Source organism: Anser brachyrhynchus (genome assembly GCF_964034855.1).
Source record: "Anser brachyrhynchus genome assembly, chromosome: 24".
Classification (NCBI taxonomy): Eukaryota; Metazoa; Chordata; class Aves; order Anseriformes; family Anatidae; genus Anser; species Anser brachyrhynchus.
In genome coordinates this window covers 301,337-319,442 of record NC_137717.1, presented here as the reverse complement: position 1 = coordinate 319,442, position 18,106 = coordinate 301,337, and the positions used below count along the sequence as shown (strand labels likewise).

The window sequence follows — 18,106 nt, the reverse complement described above, 5'->3', positions numbered from 1 at the left end:
AGCCCAGGCAGCGGCCCTGGGGCGCTGGGCCAGGGGCCGGGTCCATCCCAGCGGAATGCAGCACCTGGGACCTGTGGGGCTGCGGGCAAGGAGTGAGCAGGCAGGAGGCACCAGGGGACTTGTAACCGTATGTTTATTATTCCACATGGAAAGTCATTAAAATGATTACACGAAGGCCTGACAATATAATCATGTACATTGGATAAGAACATCGACACCGATAATAGAAAAGCAGAACTGACCACTGTGCTGTGGCTTCGTACCGACTCAGTCCCACCCGTTCACGAGCCCGGCCGACGAAAAGGAGCCCGACTGCTCTCATGGAAGCTGCCACGGCAGAGATGTCACCAGCCAGAGCTTCGTCAAATGACTTCAACAGGAGCAGACCCTTCCCGTCCTCTCCCTCCCTCCCCGCCTCCCCCCACCCCAGTGACAAGTGCTACAGGTTAAAAAGATGGGCTACATGTTAAATATAGGGCATTACCTTCAAGTAGGGCTGGTATATTACACAAATAACCACATTATTTGGTATCACTAGCATTTTTTTTTTTTAATGTCCATTGTAAGACACCATTAAAAAAAAAAGAAAACAACTTTAGCCTTCTTTATCTACAAATGTCTCTGTTCTCAACTCCTTAGTTGGTTGTTGTCATTTTACCCTGCACATACAAGTATTAGAAGCATTATTAAGAATCGGATCCTTCAACACATTTAAGAATTATATTATTATAACAAATAAGACCAAAAATTAGATTCTATAGTTAAATATTCTTTGAGCCAGACAAAGGGGTTTTACTGTACAAGCGATTGTGCATTTTTTTAAAAAAGCAAATTATAGTGCAAAGCAAAAAACATTGGCCTGTCTTGTGACCATTTGCATACAATAGAGGTGCATATATTTACACCTTCATATGACAATATGTCATAAAAATAACATTGTTGCCATTTTTTAAAAAATTCATTATGAACAGTCTTAAATTAACCTAGTACTACGAATGCCTTGTTTTCTTTGTGCTTTCAATCAGTGGCGTGGTTGGATGATAAACATAAATGCATCAAAACACAGGCTGCTGCTGTGGTCCAGTTTCTACAGCTGGCAAGCACCAGAGAGGTGCTCCCTGTTGCTAAGGAAGTAAATGTTGCAGTTTTGCTGGGGTAGGGCTTTTAAAAATTTCTATTTAAAAGAGTTGTTCCTCTTGTTGCTTGTTTAACTCATGAGTGGTCATCGCAGCTTTCCAACTAAGCCAGGACGTCTTGCCCCACTCTTTACGTGGTAGTGCAATTACAATACTCCGTATCTCAACTGACTGCTGACAAGCTACAACTGAGATTTGGTGATAGGTATAATGGCATAAATTAGACAGAAGGGACTGGGAGGTCAGCTGGAGGGTTTAAATTTTCCTGTGAGTGGAAAAAATAAGACTTGGTGCAGGCCGCTGGTAGCGGTGGAGTTTGGGGGCTGTCCTGTGCCCTCGCTGCAGGGCAGTGGGATGCAGCTCACCCTGCCACGCTCCCTGGGATCCTGCCCACGCGCCACCAGCCCTGCGGCACAGGGAGTCCAGAACCCAGCCCCAATTTGCACACCAGCAGAAAGTGTGGCCGGCTGGTGGAAGGCGGCTTAACCCTGTGCCGTGCACTGGGGCCAGGCCACTAACTCGGCGTGGGGGAAGCCCCGCCACGTCTCCGGCTGCCTGCTGCCACCTGGTGCAGTCTCATTCAGATCACAGCCTCGTTGGTACCAGCTATGAGGCCGTGTCCGCATGGTGCCTGAGGGACCTGGTTCCTCCAGATGCCACACAATCCAACCAGCTAACAGTGCGCCAGTGGTAGCTTTAAGGGCCTGTTCTTCAGCTTATTCATCTACAGCATGACAGCAGTGCTCTGGGTCACTTGGGAGAACGGAAAGGAGGGTAAGTGCTTGGAAAATGTCAGATAACATTTCTTCACAATCTTCCCACCACCAAGGGGACTGCGTAGAAACTGCTCCTTTCTCCAAATCTCAGTTAGAGCTTTCAGCATGAACTGACAAGTGTAAGTTGTTTCTAAATAAAAAAAGTCATCATGTGTCAATCCACTCTGGGTGAAAACACAGGAAAGAATCATAACAGAAATATGATGCTTTTGCCACCAGCTGCATGTGTAGCCACTCAGAGAGAATGAAAGAAAGACCCAGAGACCAGTGGCAGGGTCATGCCAAAGGTTTCTGAGTCACTCTGCAGGTAACACGCTTGCTTGGAAGTGCATCTCACACATCTTGGATTGTCCTGAACACTGCCTTCGCTTCAGACACCATCACTGAGATTTGCTAAAGAGGGGCAAAGAACTGAATGGTGAGGTCAGGACAAAAGAGCAAACAAAACAAAACACATCTCATAAAAAGTACATCTCATATGTAAACATACAGGAAAGGGGAGGGTCTGTCAGGCACAGGATCAGCCACGTTACTGTTTTAAAAATGACGACAATGACAAAAAAATGAACAATACAACCTCTGTCGTCAACAAAGAATAATAATAATCACATCACAGCTCTTGTTCACATGGCTGATGCTGTCTGACCCACGAGGAATGCGCAGCCTCCGTGCATTCCCGAGAACCCACGGTTGTGCTGTAAACCAGACTCTCACGTGCGGCATGTGGCTCTGGCGTCGTTCCACGGATCTTTGGTAGTCAGGAGCCTTAAACTGGTGGGGAGGGACTGAGAGGAGACAAAGTTTTTTTTCTTTTTTTTTTCTTCTTTTTTTTTTTTTTCCAGTTCAGTCTTTTTGCATTGGCAGAGAGATGGTTCGGATTATTTCCTGGTCCTTTCTCTTCTCTGAAACATTTTGCAGAAGGACGAGGTTTTCTTAACTTTTGAATGCTTTGTGTGGGGATGAGGATGAGAGTGAGATGACTGAGAAGTGTTCTGCAATAAACAAATATCTGATTCCACACATCTTTTTTCTTTCCTATGTACAATCCACATATTAAAAACAAATGAAAGGAACCACATCAAGCGACAAATTCAAGTCTTGTGGACGCTTATCTTGAAATGTAACATAGGTCCTGGTTCATCTTCGCTTGACGTTTGCCCTGCTTCCATGTAGAGGATCCTGGTTTGCTTTTGATTTGGGAGACTTTGGTTTACATTTTCCCTAGGTCTCATTTTGCTGCATTCACTACCAAAAGGAGTAACGTAACGGTGGCCAATTAAGTTAAAGTGGTCGGTGCCCAGCTGTGTTCCGCCTAGTAGGGTCTCCAGACCGATTCATCCATCCTCCCTGTAGTCGTCATGGTAGTCGGTGAGTTACTGTGGCTCCCATCTGCATCGACCCCGTCGTTCTGATTGCCCAGGTTGGGATTCATTAAGTTGTTCCCTGCTGAAGCACTTGTACAAGAAGAGAGCATGCGGGTGGGCGAGCGCTCGCCGCCTGCCACCATGGAGAACTGGTACGAGCCCGAAGATGTGCCGTAGTACAAATGGTAGGGAGAAGGGTTGGCCTGGAAGGGTCCGCTTTGGTTCTGCGTGGAGCCGGGGTAGGGGGGCGGCAGGTAGGTGTGGTGGAAGCGCGTGGTGGTGGGCATGCTGGTCATGCTGATGCCCCCAATGCCTGTCGCAGAGGGCGTTGCGGTGTAGGGGAAGGCAGCGGACATGGCACCGGGATAATGCATCCGCGGGTCAGAGAACCTGGTCTCGGTGAGAGCCGGTAGCGTCGGGAAGGAGCGGTCAAACTGCCGGGGGTCTGAGAAGGGGCTCAGATCTGATGTGCCTGTGGGGTTGGGAGAAGAAAGCGGGTGGTTAGAGCACTAGCCTGGTGGCTTGTAGAGTTTGTCCTGTGGCCTGGGTCATCCCCTGCCCAAGGAATTAAAGTCAGAGGGAAAAACATCTCTAAGATCTGCTGGGGAAAAGAGCTGGGAAACTTAAATACAAAAAATCCTAATACCATTTTGTTTAATTTGTTCCCATTTCCTGTCCTAAAATTTGCTGTTTCCTATCCAAGAAGGGACACAATTAAACTGACTTCTCTAGGGGTCTATTCGTCTCTGGCAGATTAAAAAAAACACCCCATAAACACAGAAAAAAATGTTTAGCCATTACATCAGCTGTGTAGTAAATAAATGGATGCAGGCCCCAGACGGCTGGTCCCTGAGATAGTCGGTGGTGTATATACACGCACACACAGAGACAGAGAGGAAAAGCTGGAGTCCAGACCAGGCTGCTAAGCCTTCCTGTGGGTGGCCTGTTCGTGCTGATACCATCAGGGGATGGAGCTGATAAACACACAGCTAAAAACTCCCAAGCTAGGAGCCACAATACCCCTCTGCTTGCTTGTCTCTGTGTATTTTTCTCCTTCTAAGAGGATAAAGAGAGTGAGAAATTCAGGCTTTCCTCTACTGGGGGAAGGGAGACTTGGGTCAGTGTGGTGGGGGTTACCCAGCTCCCGCAGATGATGGAGCCCCTGGGCTTTTCCTTAGGGGTATAAATGCCAAGTGGGTTGCAGCCAGCCTGTATCCGGACAGGACCTCTGCCTGGTGCTGCTGGGTCCTGTCCTCTGTGGGAAGCCCAGACCAGAGAGGGGAATCCACGCCAGCAGATCCTGTGAGGACCTCAAGCCTGTTTTGTGGCTATCCCTGCTGTCCTGAGACCAGTGCCATCTCCTTATGGAGCCCAGCCCTGTGCTTGGGGCACCCGAGGCAAAGAGAAATGAGCTGTGCTCTCCCAGAAGAGATGCAAAACCCCTACCCTCTGGACCTCAGTAGCTCACATTAAGCTCTGGCACTGGTTATGAAGGAGGGCATGGCTATAAATGCTACTACTGTGCCTTTCTCAGCCTTTTAACACCACCCATGAAACAAAAATCTCTAGAAAGAGCAGTTCCAGTCCAAAGTTCTTGGCTGACGCACTGTGCTCAGAGCTCTTGGCTGGCTGGAGGTGGCTTTCTCTTTACTGCTAAGACTACTGTTTTCCCTCGTTAAAGGCAGGGATATTGCATCTTTCTGCTTTGGTAGCAGGATGTCCTCTGGCCTCAGTGATTTTTCTGCAGGCCCACCTCTTCCCCACGTTCTGCAGGATGAGACACACTCCTCCAAAGTAGGGGGAAAATTCTGCTGTGCCAGAGTCTGCAGCACATGAGAATATTTATGATGCTCAGAGCAGGCGCACAAAAGCTTGCCTATCTCTAAAGAGCAAACCTAGCCAGAAAGACTATTAGTTGTTGGTTGTCTGTCACATAGGCCGGGTTTTGAATCAACTCAGAAGAAGAAAAATGTGTGAGATGAGTATGATAGAAATGCTTGTTATTTTTATATATGTGCGTGCATATACAGAGACACACACAGACATGATTGCATATTAGCTGTGTATGCATAGGGATGTGTATAATATATATATATTTATTATGCCGAAGCATTTTTAAATTCTCAGGGCTGGTGTACCAGTCCCTGCAGCATTTCCCCAGGAAAAAAAAGACCTGAGCTAAGCCCTTCTAGCTAACTAGTGGCAAGGGCATGCTCTGGAGGAGCAGACAGGGAGGGGATCTGACCTGAAGCCCCTTTCTGGTCCAGGTGAGTCCTGCAGCAGGGGAGCAGTGGAGGGGAGGAACCACCCTCCCCTCCAGCCGTTTGCGGGCGATCGGCAGCGCCTGCCTTCCCACGCAGGCTCCATGGAGGAGAAAGGCAGGGGAGCACCTGGTTTGTGAACGTGGCTGCGGCTTTGGTGTGAGATAAGAGAGGAGCAGCTCAAAGCTGTCATGAACCGCACTGTTCTGCACACACCCGTGGCTCCATCCAGCCTGTGTGCTATGCAGAGGGGTAGCATGCTTGGGCTGGCTGGAAAAGAGCTACACTGCGGAAAAAGCTCACAGCTTATTTCGCATCTCAGCTTGCCAGCAGGACACTCTTCCCCATCCCAAAGCCATGCTAGTGCAAAAGCAGCATGAGCACTGCTGTCAGGTGCTGCGAGGTGAGGTTTGAAGAGCGTTGCTGCAAGAAGCAATTTGAGCAGAGCCCTGAGCTTCAGCAAGGATCAGCTAGGACCACAGGACAAAAATCCCAGCTGAACCTGGGAAAGACCCAAAAAAGACCATCTTCTGAATACCTCCTTACAAGCATGCAGCCTGGTCACTGCAGGAAAAGGGCAAGACTGTTTTGCTACACACACAGAGAGAGCAGGCTCCAAATTCCACCACCACCCCCCCAGCCCCAAAAACCCAGGGTGCTGCTCAGCACCTTCCCCAGAGCAGCTGACAATGTCCAGTGATCAGACTGTGTTCCTTCGTTAGCTTTAATGTGCCCTTATATAATAGTCCAGAAAAATGTAAATTGAAATAAAACACAAGCGCTCAGGGCACATTTCCCTTTTCCTCTATAACACGCTCAAAGGGTTTTTTAAAGGCTATGTTTTATTGGACTGAATGTGCAACATTTGGCAATTGGTATTTGGTACTAATTTAGACACAAGCTTGTGAGAGTGTTAATTGCAGGCTGCATGCATGGAGAGCAAAGCACAGCGATACCAACAGGGCTAGAAACTCTCCAGCTATGGCCTGGGCACAGCGGCAGGCAGCGGGTGAGCTCTGTGGGTGCCGGGCTTTGGACTCGGCTCCTCGGCAGCTCGCCTCGCCCCCAGCCCCGCGTGCTGCAGATGTGAGGCACCCGCGCAGCACTGCCGGGCCGTGCTCCGCACAGCAAGCGTGCGTGGGGATGCGCACGCGGGGAAATCCCTTTGGGAGCAGATCCCTGTGCCGCGCACACCCGTGCCAGCAAGATGGATGTCCCCGTGGCGTGAAGCCGAGGCCAGGGAGGCTGCTGCGGGACCCCCCGGGGGCCAGGCTCTGGGAGGCCGCGGCTGGCTCGCTTTCATCCACGCCGGGCTTTGGGCTTGAAGGCTCTCCCAGAACAAAGCTCCGGTTTTCCCCCGCCAATCCGAGGCTAAAACAACCAACCAACCAACCCAAACCCCACCTGTCTATTCCGTTCCCGTGCCGTCGGGGAGGCGTTGGCCTTCCCTGTTGAAGTCAGGCAGCGGTAACCAGCCGCCAGCCCCGTGCCGGCGGCCCCGGCGTTCCTGCACCGCCAGGAGCACTCGGGGACTCCCCTCCCCTTCCCGTCCCGTCCCGTCCCGTCCCGTCCCGTCCCGTCCCGTCCCGCCCCCGGGGGAGCCCGGCCGGGGCCGTCCCGCCTCCAGCAGGGGGCAGCGGCCCCGGGCCCGCGGCAGGAGGCGCCACCAGAGGGAGCCGCGGCCGCGCCGGGCTCGGGGGGGAGCCGCCGGCGGGGACCGGCACCGGCACCGGCGGGTGCTGAGCTCCGTCCCCGGGCCCCTGGGCCCCTGGCGGCGGGGAGCCCAGCTCCGCTCGGCTCTGTGCGGGCCAGAGCCGCGCCCCAGCCGCCCCGTCCGGGGGCTCTGGGCCTCCTGCCCCGGGTCCGAGGAGGGCCGCGCTGCGGAAGGACAACGGGGGGCGCAGGGACAGCCGCGGCGACGCCCAGGCGAAACATCGCCCTCCATCCCCTCCGCAACCACCTAGCTCGGCAACAAAGCAGCCCTCTGTTACGCTCATCCAGCTACCGAGCGGCAATCCGGAGCGAGCGAGGCACTAAGCGAACGCCCGGGGAATAGGAGCGGGTGAAGTTGCGCCTTTGGGCCCTGCGCGCCCTTTGAAGTCACAGCCGGCAGCGCACATCTCGGTGCCTCCTTCCCAGCGCGCGCAGAGCTGAGCGCTTCGCAAGCACAATCTGCGTGGTAGCACTGCCTCGCAGGATTTACTACGGTTTGCCTGCCTTGTTCGCCGTCCAACCCCCATTTGCTTTTTTGGACCCTGGCAATCTGGGCTTGAGTATTTCGGTTGTCCAGTTGCCAATCAAAATATTTGAAGGAAATGTTTATTTTCTTCTCGAAATCACACCAGCTGCTGCACTAACTGAATAAGCCCATTTAGCTGTAAGAATTTAACCATTGTAAGAGTGAATTGAGCCCCCCCAACTACTCCAAAATCTGACCCAATCTATCAGCGGAAATGTCAATGTTTTGGATAGGAGTTTGGGGAAGTGTGGAATGTGTATTAAATAAAAGCCATGTAAAGGTCAGAGCCCTGATTAGTAATGCCACTGTCTCCTTGTTAGGGCTGCGCTGCCCAGGGGACCCTGAGGCTGGGACACACCCCAGTACTTAATTGTGCAGCTGCAATTTGCACTTTTTGAGGACCCCCACACCCCCTTGTGCACCCACTTGCAGAGTCTCATAGAAATAGGCTTTCAAAGCTGCTCAGCCTCTTTCCAGATAAAACAACTGTGCTCAAGTGACACAGCAGCTTTATTTTCACCTCAGAGGCGATACAAGCCTTTTCTTGGCTGAACAGCAGGGAGAAAAAGGCAAAGAGCTGCATCTGAGCGCCTTTGCGATGGGAGCAGAGCTCGGCAGGTTCGTGGTGGAGCTGTGCAGGGCGGCGCGGGCTGGCGGTGAGCGTGGAGGTGGGGAGGCTGGCTTGGAGACCACAGAGTGTTGTCTGGGTGTGTTCAGCCTCCTCCCTTAAGACCATGCTGGGTTTGGGAGCTCTCTTGGATGGACTGAAATGGGTTCCTGTGCCCATGCCGGGTCAAGACTGGGGGGTCTGCTCAGAGTCCCCTGGAAACCCACGTGGAGCCGAGGCAATGCACCCTGCAAGTGGTTTTAAAGACCAGCAGCACCGAAGTGCGTACAACCCATCAGATCAGCGAGGGCTTCCACTGCCTCATAACCCAGAAAATGTCTGTTCTGTCTGGAGAGAGAAAAGGGCAAGAAAAGCTATGTCAGGACCTCTTCAGTGCCACATCATGGAAAGAGCTCTGAGGGACAACTAAATGATAAGCTCACCCAGGGCACGTGCACAGAGCACACCGCTGACGCCCAATGTACAGCTGTACGAGAAGATTATCAGATTAGCTAGGGATGTGCAGTGATGCATGGAACCTGAGCAATTCCACATCACTCCAGATACTACTCTCTGATCCCCATTTTAGAGATGTGGAGAACATGCAGTGGCTTATTCAATAAGTCAGCAATAAACCTAAGCTTGTGCGTATACTATACAACATACACAAATACATATAGCATGTGGAACACAGAGAGGATAAAGGAAATTTAAAAGGAAATCGATAGTACAGAACTCTCTATGTATATAGAATATATAAATATCTGCAGCCTGGCCATATATCACCGTTTTATTTATATACATATACGTGCCTTGCAAAATTGTCATGAAAAATCTAGCCCCGGGGTAAAGAAACCTCCTTTCCTGTCTTATGCCATGATGATTGACAACAATGTAAACACTAATGATACTTTATGCTTATGTATATAATATGCATGCATACGCAAGACGGAGCGGGGACAGAAATTCTCTCTCTGTATATACCTTCTGCTATTTTTTCTCTACTAGTTTCTGTGATGCTTGGACCTCTAAGTTGTTTTCGGCATTTTTCTGACCTCTCTTCCTCTCTGCTTCCTTCCCCTGATCATAGCGGCTCCATCTGGGAGCATGAAGAGGCAGGTGGCCAAAGACGAAGAGAATCTGCTCTGTAAGGGAAGGTGCACAAGATGCATTCAATCTCTGAAGACCCAGCTCATCTCTAGAAAAGGCGCTGCTCTCCTCCCCACCCACGCACGCAGGCACGCTCTCACGCCTCTGTCACATATGTGAACAAGTTCATTCCTTTCACAGTCAGAGATAACTAAAAAAGAAACAGCCCCTTCCTCCTGCCCCACGAAAAATAGAGTGAAATTTATTTTGGGGGAGGGGGGAGGTGTTGAAAAAAAATGAGGGTGTGAACAGCATCCGTTGTTACACACCCATGGAGCAATTGTTCTGTATCTGATATAACCGGCTCACAAACTGGGTGCTAGTACTTCCTCTGCAGAGCCTGAAAAAAAACCCAAACCAAAACACAACAACACACGTCGCTTATCACAGCATCGCCAAGCACCACCTCAAGATCGCCGAACACGTTTGCTACTCAGTTTTCTCATTCTCTTCAAGTACAGCGTGCTGCTGTGCAGACAGACCCAGCCCCCCAAACCTACCACAGGAGCATCACAAACCAGCCAACGATGCTCCCCTCGGTCCTCCCCCGGCACTTTCAGTCGGGCCCCAGATACGCTGGGCAACAGCCCCCAGCCTCTGCAGGAGAGCAGGGCTGGAGGCAGGGATGTCCCCAGGAGCTCCTGGCTCATTGACCCACACACTGCATTGCAGCCTCCTCTGCAAAGTCTTCAAGGTCCATGCTTTTACCCTGTCCCAGCCATTCCTTGCACCCTTCCTGCCCTTCTGGGGAGGACCCCGCTTCTAAAATCCAGCGTGGGCTTCTTCAGGGCCAGTTCAGCCCCACCTCCTGTGCCAGCACTGTCCTTCATAGCTTACATTAGCTCTTCTCCCTCCCTGATGTTTATGCCCTGGATGTATTTACACAGAGCAATCAGCTCCACTCCCAGCCTGCCTTTTGCTAGACTAAACAAGCCACGCTCTTCCAGCTTCCCCTCTCGCCAGGCCCCTCACTTCTCCTCGCCATCCCCGAGCCCAGCTCTGCCCTGCGCCCCTGCCTGGCACGCGCTGCATCAGCCTCAGTCGCTGCTGCTCAGTCCCGCGCAGACGAGGAGTGAGCTAACGGTGCTGGCTGGGCGGGTGGGTGGGCTGGATGGGGAGCGCTACCTTGACTGCAGGCACTCCCTCTGGCCTGCCCGTGCTTTGCTCTTTACCTGTATTCAAAGGGTATTAAAAAAAAATTAACAAGCCCTGACTACATAAAAGGAAGTAGCTGAATTTACAACCCAGCCTGCAGCTAGACCACCTTGCCTGCTGAGCAGGTTTGGGCCAGGCCGGCCTGCCATGGGAAACCCACTGCAGCTCGGCAGCGGTGGGGGCGAGAGGCGCCCGGGTGCCCGCCCTGCTCCGCCGCTCCTGTGCCGCAGCCCAGCCTGGTGCTGCCCCTGCGGGTCCCGGCACAGCTCCCATGGGTCCCGGCACAGCCTGAACCCCTGCCGAAGGCAGGGCAGCTGCCCCGGAGCCCAAGGCAAGGCCAGCCGGTCTTGCTGTGCACCTGCCTTCTATTTCGAACTGCAGCACCTCAGCTCCCGACTGGCGCTGGCCTGTGTTTCATCTTTGACCATTACCCGACAAATTCATTTAAGGGACATCCATTGAACAGCAGGCAAATGCAATTGAGAGGAGGAGAACAGCAGTTTGAAGACAGGCACAGAAGCATTCAGAGCCTGAGAGGAGGCAGGAAACCCATCTTAAGCATGTTCCTTCCTTTGAGGCTGAAGCTGAATCCCACAATATGTTTTCTTCCCACTAATGCTTGCCTAGCTTCCTTTGGAAACAATTTAGCCTCTGCCCATGGTAGAATGTTTTTATCCATTAAGAAACGGATATTTTAAAGAAACCATAAGTCGATCTGGACAGGGATTAGGAAGCAGCAATTCAGGGTATTTGCTGGGCCCATAATTCAGGACTTAACCTCAGAGCAGCCACGTTGCATTTCGGAAACAATAGGGCACTTGCTGCCTATGCCAAGAGGCTTCTTAAAAGTAATATAATACTTCTAAAATGTATATTTAAAAAGAAAAGGAGAGAGAGAGATTTTACTTTAAATGCATATGGTGAAGCATTCTGCTGATGACTGGCCTGTGTTAAAAATGTTGCACTGGCTTTAAGTAATAGATTGCAAATGTAACTGGTTAAAGCTGAGCTGTTTCCAGATCAGGAGATCTGAAAGCTCTTCACCAGCACAATGTCTCCAAAACCGTTTAGCAGACACTAAGGCTGGGAGAGGCAGGATGGAGTCGGCAAAAGGATCCAGCATTTACTGTTCTCCCTGGGAAGTCAAGGGAATTTGGTTTCGCTGGAGCAATATGAAGCGTGTGCAAGGGGATGTTAAGTGCATTAATCAAAACAGCTTGCTCTGTTACTGAGTAGATCAAATTTAAAATCACTTTGCAATTGTCCTCATGTACACAAGACCCCTACATGTTGCTGGACAACGCACACAATTGCTTTTGAGTGATTGAAGATGTTTCCACCGCAAAGCTAGAACACAGGAGCCGGCTGCGTGGGCGGTCCTCCTCTGTTGCAATGGGAATAAAACGCTTCAGCATGAACCACTGCTGAAACATAGGAAGGACGAGGCATCGCGCAGAGAATAGGGGGCTGCTGGGAGCATCTCGGCTCTCCCCAGGAGGATGTGTGTCTGTCACAGTCCCACTTCCCCAGAGCAAGGGGGCCCTGAGAAGCAGCCAAAGGCGCGCAGAAGCAAGTTTCTTTAACATCTTGCTTCACTTTTGAGAGCTCCTTGATTTTTTTAAACTAGAAGACAAAACTCACAATGAAGTAAGCACGCAAGGCTCTGGCATCGCGTGCCCCATAATAAGGAACCATTTCAAGCCATCCTAATGACAGCTTGGTGTCTCGCTGCAGAGACGGGAGAGCCGGGATTTCATAACCTCAGATTTTCCAGACCTCACTAGAGAAGTATTGGGCCAAATCCTCAGTGGAGGCAAACGGCTGTGCTCTGCTGCAGCCAGGAAAGAGTGCCAGCTGATGCTGGGTGTGGGTATGCCTGTCCCACCTGCCCATTCTCACCACAGCTGCACTCAGGTCACTCATTTTCTCTCCCCAGAGCAGTGGAAATGGCTATCAAATCTGGCATGTGCAAGGCTGAAAACGTCTGTCCCATTTGCAGGCAGGCATGGGAAGATAATGATTCTCTGCTCATCTGCAAGGGGTAAGGTAAGACTAGAGCCGCTGCAGTAAACTCGCACTGGGCAGCGGGAAACCAGTGCGAGAGCAGAATCTGACCCGCTCGGCCGGGGCACTGAGCACACTCTCCTCCTGTGCTTCCTGGCATGCCCTTCAGAAACGATTGGTTTTCTCTTACCAGGAGGTTTTTGGTTTGAGACCATTTAACCTCAGGATGATCATTTTACATGGGGGCTATTTATAACCTCCAGGGGCTGCTTTACTGAAATTCCTGCAAATGGCTGAGGGCCAGATTCCTCCTCCATTTACACCACTGTCCTTGCTGTGATCTCCACTGTGGCCACATGGCCTTCACTCCTGGGGTGGAAAGATCGGACACATCCAGAGCAAATGAATCTCCAGAGGACCCTAATTCCTCTGAAAGAGGAATCCTATCTCCTACATTCCTGTCTGCTACAAAGAACAAACTCCAGGCACTGAGCTCAAGGAGCTGAGGTGCCTGATTCCCACCTCGGTGGCTGAGGCTGTTTCTGGGCATCCCAGCTCACTGGCCAGGTTTTGCCAGAAGCGGATTAGGAAGCACTCATGCAAACCACTAGGTCAGCAGAACTGGGAGGCCAACCAACGCCAGCAAGTTGGTTGACGGAGGGAGAGCTGCCCCCCCCACACGGGGGTACGAGGACACTGAGGACATTAAGGCTCAAAGAACCCAGGTGAGGGGCAGTGGGGATGGGTGAACTCCAGCCTGCCCCATTCGTCCCTCCTAACCGGTATCTCGTTATGCTTTTGCTAATCGGCTTCTCATGTGTGTTACCTAAGAATGTGCCAAGTCGTGAGAATTACAGGCCTGTTAACTCTCGTGTTATTCTTGGCATGGGTTAGGCTCCACTTGCTTGGGTAAAAATTACGATCTTTGTGAATAAGCTGTGTGTGTGAGAGAAAAAGGGTTTTATTATTATTATTGGTTATAGTTAGAGTTGTGTCAAAAGGACACAGTTGGGATTAAAGTTACTAAGTTGATTCTGCTCCCAGTTACGCTGGTAAGAACCCACAGAAATTTTAAGACAGTTCCTCCAACTTGGAAACAACAGAGCCAAGAGCAGAGCGTGCACAAACTGCATTTTGCAGCATTCCTGGTACTTTGGATATGCTCCGCAGGAATGATTTTAGATGGCTAATTTTGTGTGTCTCCACTCCTGCTGTCACTTGACATTTGGGAATTTGGCACAGGCGGTAACTTGTGGCCAGTTTCATTTTTCTTTTTGAATTTGTGTCATCACCTGACTCTTTGCTCCAAATGACACTCTTTGGGTTTCTGACGCTACAGGGGACTGTGCTAATTTAAAATATGCATTCCCCCCTTCCAAGACTCTTTTTATTGTACAGCCAATGAGTTGAGTCCATAAAACTCTCTCCTTTTAAAAAACAAAAGATGATCCTACACAAAATGCCTATGTTCTTCTCATAAACTGTGCTAATATCAATGAAAATTCCAAGCATAAAGATTTGCATTTCAATGAGAAATAAATTAAGCTTTCACTGTAATTTCGGGTTGGGAGGAGTGTGGTAGCTTTTACAGTTTGGTAACGTTTTCAAACATGTTTTTGTGCCTGAGACACCCTCCTTTGCCAATGACATTGAGGTTTTCAAACATCTACGTCACTTCTGAAAACGCAATAAAAGCTTTTGAAACTTTTCAGCCCAAAACCTTCCAAGAGGCACAACTTTTCACCAAAACTCAAAATACAGTCTGCTTAATTAATATCTGTTAAGTCTCTGTTAGTACTTCTGCTGATTTTCAAAGGAAAACTACACCAAGATTAAAAATGCATGGAAAAGGATCACGGGCAATGTGCAGATGGGAGGACAGACTCATTTAATACATCATGGTAGTGTCTGGCTTTGCTGTGAAGTGCAGCAAGCTGGGAGTTGCAAGGCAGCTGGATATTTTCAAATGCAATGCCTATTTTGGGGATGAAATTCAAATGCAGGGGATTAGCAGACTGACCTCTCACCGGTAACTCTCCGAAGGACTGGTAGCAGTTCCTACCACTGTCCTGGCAAAAAGTGACAATGCAGACTCACAGGGAGTGCCCGAGGGCTCAGCTATGCTGATTGCAAATATGGGAAGAGCGAAGCCTGTGTGTGCACACACGCATGCGCCCATGCAGGTGTGCATACATGTGGGGAATTATGCTGGAGTTAGGTGATGGATCACCAGACTTGGCATAAACACAATGCAACAAGATAAGAAACCACTTGGATTACCATGTAAAGTATAATACACCCTTTTCTTGCTGATGCTTAACTGTCTGCGCGGGTGCCTTCATATCAAAGAAGCTACCGAATTCAAAGCATGCCTAGGTCTCCCTTGCATTCCTATTGAAACTCCTCAGTTTTACCTCAGACCCCATACCTAATGGTGCACTCGGTGAAATCTCCTGGGTTTACAATTCAGCAGACGTCTGCTTACTCAGCAGGTGCAAGAAAGCTCCTGGTGACAAGATCCCGGTCCCACCCACCCCGGCCCAATCCCTGAGCCCTGCGGCTGTCCCGGCTGCACGACGCCAGGCTGGTGCGTGGCTGGTACCTTGTATTGGAGTCTGGGCCTGTGACCCGAAGTGGCTTGGGGTGCTGAGAGATCCGCGAGGGCTGGGTGTCGTCGGGGTGACTCTCATGGACTGGCGCAGCCGTTCCAGCTCCCCGTAGCGGTCAGCGAAGGGTTTGGTTTGGTCTTCCAGCTTTTGCCTGTGCCCTGGAACACGATAAGAGAGGCTGGTGTCTGCTCAGCTCCCCTTTGGCTGAAGTGTTCTGTTAAGCACAGCGTCAGCACAGCAGCCCTGGTCCTCGTGGCGGCCTGGCCGGGCTGATATGCGGTGGGGGCCTGGAGACAGGCTCCGTGTGCCATTCCCAAGCCACCAGCCTGCGCCCCCCTCGCCTGCTCCCAGTGAGGGACGGGGGACACACGCGAGGTGGGAGAAGGCCTCTCTCCTGGCACTGCTGTGGCTGGGAAGCCAGCAAGGGAAATGCTGCATTTGAAATATTTTCTACAGCATTTGCTCAGGGCATCCAGGGAAAACTCTTTCTGCAGACCCCTGCCTGGCTCTGCCCAGCCTATGTGGCCAGAGCCAAGGGGGCTGCAGGGGCCGGGAACAGCCACCCATGGCACTGCACCTCAGATGTGTCACTTTGCTTCTCCGCTCCTCTTCTCCTAAGCCTGTAAAATGGGGAGACTATTCACCTACCTCCCTGAGGCAGGGCAGCAACTAATGAGCGTTTGTAAAACACTCCCAGCTTCTTAGGTAGCAGCTGCTGGAACAGGGCAATAACTATTAAATTTATGCTAATTGGCCTGAGGCAAGAGGCGCATGAAATACACTTGATACATAACTTTCGCATTTTACTATATTAATCATCACTGAACGGCTTCACTCTCTCTGGGCTGGATTCCAGTCTCAGTTACACCCGCACAAAGCTGGAGGGCCTCCAGCGAGGCCGGAGCTGCCTCAGCTTTATGTTCTGAACCAGTGCTGGGTTCAGCCCTTGGGTTTCCGTCACTCCTCACCTGCCGCAGCCAGGCAGCCACGCAGTGTCCCTGGCTCTTTATGCCAGTCACAAAAGGACCTCCGCGAGGTGGCAAACACCTGATCTCGGCATAGCCAAGCACAGAGCTCAGGGCACCAGAAGCGTGCAGGCTGGCAGGGAGGCCAGAGAGGGGCTGGGAAGGAAATGGGAGGCTCTCCTGAGAGCTGCACCTTACCAGAATCAGCTCTATGGCCCGGCACCCACCCAGCTGAGATCTCCGTGGCTTTTAGAAAGAACAGCAATGCTGCCACACTCAAGAGGCACAAAACACAGCCGCCTCTTGCTTGCATGTCCCTCCCCAACCCTCCTCCCTCACATCTGCTTAGCGTGAGCTCAGTGTCAGTTTATAGCAAAGTCGCAGAAAGTCCCCAGACTTCCCCTCCTTAAACCTGGCGTCTGGTATCTTCTGATCTTGCCTCCGCTTGGCTGTCGTGCTGGGGCCACCCTCACAGGCTGCTCATGGAGGTGCCGGGTGGCTCAGCCAGGAGGGCACGGCCGTGACTGCAGGAGGGCCACTCCACTGCACCCCAGCACCCTGCGAGGCTGCACCAGCCCCAAGCTCCACCGTCCCCAGGCTGCTCCCAAGCAAAACTTCAGCCCCAACAAGAACGTGCCGATGCCAAAGAGCAGAACTTGCTATGAAAGGACTCCCAGCAGAAAGCAAAACCCAATGGTATTTTGAAAATGCATTTTCCCTGCTGTGTGAAGTAAACCAAGGAAACCTCAAATCAACACCATAAAAGATCTCTTCTAATCTTTGTGAGCCCCTAGACCTCAAGCATCTCTGTCTTATCTGAGGGCCTTCAGAGACACACAAGCAGCAACTCACATGGTGTTTGTGTTTTCCCCAAGGGGGAAAGTGTGTGCAGCGAGGTGTCTCGTTTTGGCCCACGTTTTATTATTTCAATATATGTTTGAACACACAAGAAAAAAAATAGGTTTAAGTTTTTTCTTTAACAGTTTTCTCAGGTAGGGCTTAGCAGAGAAGCTAAAAGGACTGCGAAGACCAAGTTGTACAGAAATTTAATGCAAATGTCCCTGCTTCTGTCTCAGCTGAAACCCAATCCTGCAGTAGCGTTTAGCACGTGACGGAGAAAATATTGAAAAATAAATCAAGTGATGTCTATCTTGATAATGCTTTTAAAGATTACTCCGCTATGCAACCTAACCAAGGGCTTCATGTGGCTGTACTGTGCTGCACTGTGGTTGCTCCAGTCCCTGCGCTGCCTGAACACAGGCACAGTCCCACAGGGTTTTTAAGCCTCGAGTAAATACCAGTGCTGTACTCACACCCCTTAAAAGGGGACGGGCTGTGGGCAGACCCAGCAACTACCAGCAACCCCCACCCCCAAACCTAGGACTGTTCCGACAAAAAGAAAGAAGAAAACTTGATGCAAATGTAAGTCAAAGCAAAGACTGGCTCTCATTTAGGAGTGAAACCCAGAGCAGAGGAGGAGTGAGGCCAGGACCCTTCCTGGCTCTCCCAGGCCATCTCCAGTTTGCACTGGCAGTGTCATAACTCCATCAACAGGGCTGGGGCTGGGCAGCACTGAGCTATACGAAATGAGGAAACAAACGAGTTAAAAACCACCAGCTCCACGGACTACCAACCCTGTTTGGTACAGGCTGTCTCCCCAGGACTTCCTGCCGCTTGTCACTGAGAGCTAGGGACGTCAGACTTTGTCACGCAAGAGAGAATTGCTATTAATGGGTTTCTTTCATCAGAACAACCTGAGCTTTTTAATTTCTGCAGTGGTTGGCTTCATTAAAGGCCCTTCTCCATCTACCCACAGCTGTCATGCAGAGGAAACCAATGCC

At 51.0% G+C, this 18,106-nt stretch overlaps 1 protein-coding gene across 3 annotated transcripts in view; it reads right to left on the bottom strand.

Annotated features, from left to right (window-relative positions):
• Positions 1–116: 116 nt before the first annotated feature.
• The window catches only part of RUNX3 (RUNX family transcription factor 3), a 60,834-nt gene continuing 42,844 nt past the window's right edge, over positions 117–18,106 (bottom strand). For 2 of the 3 annotated variants that reach the window (XM_080566884.1, XM_080566882.1), the window contains exons 5-6: positions 15,294–15,458; positions 117–3,748 (exon numbers count right to left, since the gene is read on the bottom strand). In XM_080566884.1, coding sequence (XP_080423010.1) covers positions 3,225–3,748; positions 15,294–15,458 — 689 coding nt within the window. In that variant the 3' untranslated portion in view covers positions 117–3,224. Of the gene's footprint in view, positions 3,749–8,268; positions 8,732–9,367; positions 9,529–15,293; positions 15,459–18,106 lie in introns of those variants that run through there. The other variant, XM_080566883.1, reaches the window with a different exon arrangement.